The sequence below is a fragment of the Eucyclogobius newberryi genome, unplaced genomic scaffold (genome assembly GCF_026437365.1).
Source record: "Eucyclogobius newberryi isolate DKJ021-1_F unplaced genomic scaffold, fEucNew1.0.hap1 SCAF_8, whole genome shotgun sequence".
Taxonomy (NCBI): Eukaryota; Metazoa; Chordata; class Actinopteri; order Gobiiformes; family Gobiidae; genus Eucyclogobius; species Eucyclogobius newberryi.
In genome coordinates, this window is record NW_027316500.1 from 6,176,578 (window position 1) to 6,182,577 (window position 6,000).

Sequence of the window (6,000 nt, forward strand, 5' to 3'; positions counted from 1 at the left end):
AAAATAAACGGGGATCTAATGCAGTGAGGATTATCCTTTCCATAGTTATTATGGCATAATATTCATTAAGCACCAATCTGAATCCAGTTCCCCTCTCAAAAGCTCATGATGCCCTCCAGTGGAGGTGCTGCATGGACCCTGGCATATGTGCTGCCACCCTAACCACTCGGCCACCCTAACCACTATTCCTGTGAAGATTTCATGGGAAACAGAGGAGCTCATTGGTCATATAAACAAAATATGTCTTCTTCAAAGTTTATTATCCTTCACCAGGAACAACCAGACGTGCTCTGCTTTTACTACCACACAGAATCAAACAAAAAGGGCTGTCTTCAGGGAATAAATCCTGTTTTTAAAAGGTCACTGGGACATCTTTGCTCACAATGTTGTTTATATCCAGACAGAACACGTCAAATGATAAATATACCACCAATGTAACTCGCTGGGAAGAGACAGAACCACAAACCCAATCATTGTATTGCGTGATTTTGTTTTCTCTTCTCATGTTTTTCCATCTTTAGGTGTCATGGCAGACCAGTGTCCACTTACGAGAGCGCCTCTACCCGACGCTTCAGAGAAGGACGAGTGGACAACATCCGTTCCGCCACGCCTCAAGCTCTGGCCTTTGTCAGAGCAATGACTGATGGGAAATCGAGTTTAAGCGTAAGATGTTTAATTGCGGCTGTAGTCATTGTGTCACTGCGTAGTAAATGTTCTCTCCATGCGGCGAGCCGCAATACAAATCTATCTGAATAATAAAACAATATAGGACTTTCCCATATTTTTCTGGCTGTCACATAATCTTTCCTTCACTCTATATTTAGGCTTGAGATTAATGGATTGTTTATTGATTCTCTGTTCTAGGAGAAGATGGAGATGTTACAAGGAGCAATAGCAGCACAAACAAAGTATACGATTCGGGTAAGTGGCATCATTAAAACTGAATATCACGAATAACGGTTGGTAAAAAATAGTACTTAAAAGTATTTTTACTGTTTTAGGCAATTACAGGGATGGCCATAGACAATCACCTACTTGGACTACAGGAAATAGCACGAGAGCTGAAGATGGAGACGCCAGAGATTTTTAAAGATGAAGCTTATCAAATCAGCAACCAGTTTATTCTCTCCACGAGTCAGGTAGAGACAGGTTTTTTATGCTCTGTGCTATAGAAAGAAATAAGAAACCTCCACAAACAATAAACAAACAAAACCCGCGATAGCTTATGCCTCTTCTTCTGAAGCCAGATCTTTTTGTGACTTCTGTAGCCACAGCTGACCTGGGCAGACTGACAAACGCGAGGCTGTCAATCTGCGCCCTCGGCCCTTCCCACCAGTACCAATCACTCACACATGTCTTTCATTTTTTTAATAAATACATTGTAATCTTATTCCTGTATAAAATTAAATGACATAAAATAAGTAAACAATTGTTTGTGGATGCGCAAACACTGTCCACAAAGCCACTGATGTATAGTACGCTTAGAACCCTATGCATTTTTTCATGTAATTAAGTCAAATCTGTTTTGAGTCAGTACAGACATATTATAAAAGCAGCTATTCGACTCAAAATTAGGCTGCTGTGTGCTGTCTGCATCTGAATACAGAGTGATTTATTATTTGCGGTGCAGGAAGTGAGTTAGGAAAATGAGCAAGTGTGGACTACTGAAAACATGTCGGTGTAATCCCTCATTCGTCCAGGCGTGTTCCATAGTAGAAAAAACTTCAGTTGTAGTCATCTGGACTCAGTTTGATCCCTTATGTGTCTGGCCTGTCAGAAAAACTGCAGAGAATTTTTAGACAACACGAAGTCCCTGTTTATTTTAAACCAGGAAACACTTTAAGACAAAAACTGGTTCATCCTAAGGACAAGTTGCCGACTCAAAAACAGAGCAATGTAGTTTATTCGATCCAATGCAGTGAAGAAAGTTGTAAAGAACGGTACATAGGTGAGACAAAACAGCCTCTACACAAGAGGCTCTATCAGCACAGAAGAAATACAAGTTCAGGACCTCAGAGTGCCGTGCATCTCCACCCTGAAGCCTCTAATCACTCGTTTGAAGACGGTGAGGTGAAGGTTTTAAGCAGGGAGAAAAGATGGTTTGAAAGAGGAGTCAAGGAAGCTATTTTTGTTAAAAAAGAAAGACCTTCTTTAAACAGAAATGGAGGGCTAAGGTTTAATCTTCCTGTTATTTATAATGGGTTACTGAACCCCTGGAAAGGTAGAGGACATTCAGATGCTAATCAGGTACTCAGGGTGGTTGAGCCAGGGTCTCACAAAGACAAAGAGGATTCTAATAGCCCATTAAGATTCTGAATAGTCTAGCTCGGTAGATACAAGGGGGGAGTTTCTGTTGAAACAAACAACTTTCTACTTCAGGAAGGCTCCTCCCAATGGGCGGGTCTTACCACAGAACAGTATTAATATCGGAGTTCTCGACCTAAATTCTGTTATTGACAATGACTCTTGGATGAGAGTCGACACGTCTATTTTATCAAACTGAGTCCAGATGACTACAACTGAAGTTTTTTCTACTACTGAAAACAGTTTGAAATGAACTAGTTTTGTTTTTCATGCTATTATGTCTATATTTTAAGAGTTTATACTTCACTGTAATTGGTTGGCTCTAACTACCACTCAATCATGCTGGCCAATAGGAGGAGTGGGTGGGGTATATGTCTGTTTCAGCATTATACAGAACAGCACTAAATCATTCTGTACAGCTTTGTCACCCACTCCACACTCAAGCATGACCTGTATTGCCTGTAATGTAGCCGTCTATATAAAATTATTTCCACTCCTCACCAGGTTCCTACCACAGTAGAGATGTTCTGCTGTTATGGTCCGGTGGTGCCAAACGGTTACGGCGCGTGCTACAACCCTCAGTCCGACCACATCATCTTCTGCATCTCCAGCTTCTACGACAGCTCCCAGACCTGCTCGGTGGACTTCTGCAAGGCTGTGGAGCAGGCCCTGGTGGACATGAGGGACCTGTGCAATAGCTTCAAACCCACCTGCAACACCAGTGAAAACAAACAACTGAAACAGGGTCAGAGTGCGGAGAGCAAGGGCAACGCCACACGAAGAGGAGAGGAACTGACCAAGACCCAGGCGTCTCTGCCCAAAGTGGTGGTGAAGTCGCCTGAGCAGACTCCAGCACAGGGAGGACACTGAGGGGCAGATGCTAGCACAGGGAGGACACTGAGGGGCAGACGCTAGCACAGGGAGGACACTGAGGGGCAGACGCTAGCACAGGGAGGACACTGAGGGGCAGACGCTAGCACAGGGAGGACACTGAGGGGCAGGACACTGAGGGGCAGACGCTAGCACAGGAAGGACACTGAGGGGCAGACTCCAGCACAGGAAGGACACTGAGGGGCAGGACACTGAGGGGCAGACGCTAGCACAGGGAGGACACTGAGGGGCAGACGCTAGCACAGGAAGGACACTGAGGGGCAGGACACTGAGGGGCAGACGCTAGCACAGGAAGGACACTGAGGGGCAGACTCCAGCACAGGAAGGACACTGAGGGGCAGGACACTGAGGGGCAGACTCCAGCACAGGAAGGACACTGAGGGGCAGACGCTAGCACAGGGAGGACACTGAGGGGCAGGACACTGAGGGGCAGACGCTAGCACAGGGAGGACACTGAGGGGCAGACGCTAGCACAGGGAGGACACTGAGGGGCAGACGCTAGCACAGGGAGGACACTGAGGGGCAGACGCTAGCACAGGGAGGACACTGAGGGGCAGGACACTGAGGGGCAGACGCTAGCACAGGAAGGACACTGAGGGGCAGACTCCAGCACAGGAAGGACACTGAGGGGCAGACGCTAGCACAGGGAGGACACTGAGGGGCAGGACACTGAGGGGCAGACGCTAGCACAGGGAGGACACTGAGGGGCAGGACACTGAGGGGCAGACGCTAGCACAGGGAGGACACTGAGGGGCAGGACACTGAGGGGCAGACGTTAGCACAGGGAGGACACTGAGGGGCAGGACACTGAGGGGCAGACGCTAGCACAGGGAGGACACTGAGGGGCAGACGCTAGCACAGGAAGGACACTGAGGGGCAGGACACTGAGGGGCAGACGCTAGCACAGGAAGGACACTGAGGGGCAGACGATAGCACAGGAAGGACACTGAGGGGCAGGACACTGAGGGGCAGACTCCAGCACAGGAAGGACACTGAGGGGCAGACGCTAGCACAGGGAGGACACTGAGGGGCAGACGCTAGCACAGGAAGGACACTGAGGGGCAGGACACTGAGGGGCAGACGCTAGCACAGGAAGGACACTGAGGGGCAGACTCCAGCACAGGAAGGACACTGAGGGGCAGGACACTGAGGGGCAGACTCCAGCACAGGAAGGACACTGAGGGGCAGACGCTAGCACAGGGAGGACACTGAGGGGCAGGACACTGAGGGGCAGACGCTAGCACAGGGAGGACACTGAGGGGCAGACGCTAGCACAGGGAGGACACTGAGGGGCAGACGCTAGCACAGGGAGGACACTGAGGGGCAGACGCTAGCACAGGGAGGACACTGAGGGGCAGGACACTGAGGGGCAGACGCTAGCACAGGAAGGACACTGAGGGGCAGACTCCAGCACAGGAAGGACACTGAGGGGCAGACGCTAGCACAGGGAGGACACTGAGGGGCAGGACACTGAGGGGCAGACGCTAGCACAGGGAGGACACTGAGGGGCAGGACACTGAGGGGCAGACGCTAGCACAGGGAGGACACTGAGGGGCAGACGCTAGCACAGGGAGGACACTGAGGGGCAGACGCTAGCACAGGGAGGACACTGAGGGGCAGGACACTGAGGGGCAGACGCTAGCACAGGAAGGACACTGAGGGGCAGACGCTAGCACAGGGAGGACACTGAGGGGCAGGACACTGAGGGGCAGACGTTAGCACAGGGAGGACACTGAGGGGCAGGACACTGAGGGGCAGACGCTAGCACAGGGAGGACACTGAGGGGCAGACGCTAGCACAGGAAGGACACTGAGGGGCAGGACACTGAGGGGCAGACGCTAGCACAGGAAGGACACTGAGGGGCAGACGATAGCACAGGAAGGACACTGAGGGGCAGGACTGATTTATGTACAAGTGCACTTAAGTAATAATACAGTCACTATTTTCTATGTGAAGCCGTGGTACTTACGTTGTGCAGTAAGTAGTAAAAGTACTATGATGTTTGAAGTGGAGTTAAAATAATTAAAACCTGACAATAGCCTGTATATGAGAAACACCCGTGTAGTGTTGAAATCTGACAGTTGTGTTAAAATAAGCTGTGTGCTGTTAAGTTATTAATGTAGGGCTTAGAGTAATGTGTGTAGCAGGTTGAACAAGTTCAATAATTATATTATTATGAGACCGCTAAACTGTATTTATTAAATTATTGAGTTGCATGTGGCAATGATCATATTTATCTTCATGTGGAACAACAAGTTCTATGCAAATGTTGTTGTTGACTTTTTGTACAGTTTAAGTGCAATAACAGTGTTATTACTGAGTTTAACAACTCAAATAACTGAGACTGATACTGTGCTCCCGTCTGTGCGTGTGTCAAAGTTTAGGCTTGTGTAAGCCTACAACGATGTATTAGATGTTCAACAATCAAAGTCTATTTATTTTGCAATACAAGAGTGATAATATGAGAGGCTAAACTGTGCCCTGTAATGTTAAAAGTACAATGTGTAATACAAAAAAATATTATTTCACATTTAATAAATGATTATATTACAAATTAAAGTCTATTATTTATTTATTTGGGACCTCAGTAAATGAAGGTTACAGTAGAAGCTAATGTGTCACCAAGGCAACCGACAACACACAAGAGTAAGCAGGCGTTTGTGACTGTGCTGTACAGGCCTTACGAGTCCTGTGGGCTTGTGCAGCACCGGCCCCACCGTCTGCAGGGGGTCCAGTGTAAGAGTACAAGCACATGCTTTAGCTTTAGCTTTTGCTGTGGCTAACATATGTGTGTGCTCACTGCGC

General features: G+C 48.2%; 1 protein-coding gene across 2 annotated transcripts in view; it reads left to right on the top strand.

The window, feature by feature from the left end:
- The window catches only part of chata (choline O-acetyltransferase a), a 30,411-nt gene extending 24,724 nt beyond the window's left edge, over positions 1 to 5,687 (top strand). The window contains exons 12-16 of one of the 2 annotated variants that reach the window (XM_072437203.1): positions 522 to 663; positions 865 to 921; positions 1,002 to 1,139; positions 2,809 to 3,184; positions 5,096 to 5,687. In XM_072437203.1, the coding sequence (XP_072293304.1) occupies positions 522 to 663; positions 865 to 921; positions 1,002 to 1,139; positions 2,809 to 3,174 (703 nt within the window). In that variant the 3' untranslated portion in view covers positions 3,175 to 3,184; positions 5,096 to 5,687. Of the gene's footprint in view, positions 1 to 521; positions 664 to 864; positions 922 to 1,001; positions 1,140 to 2,808; positions 3,230 to 5,095 lie in introns of those variants that run through there. The other variant, XM_072437202.1, reaches the window with a different exon arrangement.
- The last annotated feature ends 313 nt before the right edge of the window (positions 5,688 to 6,000 follow it).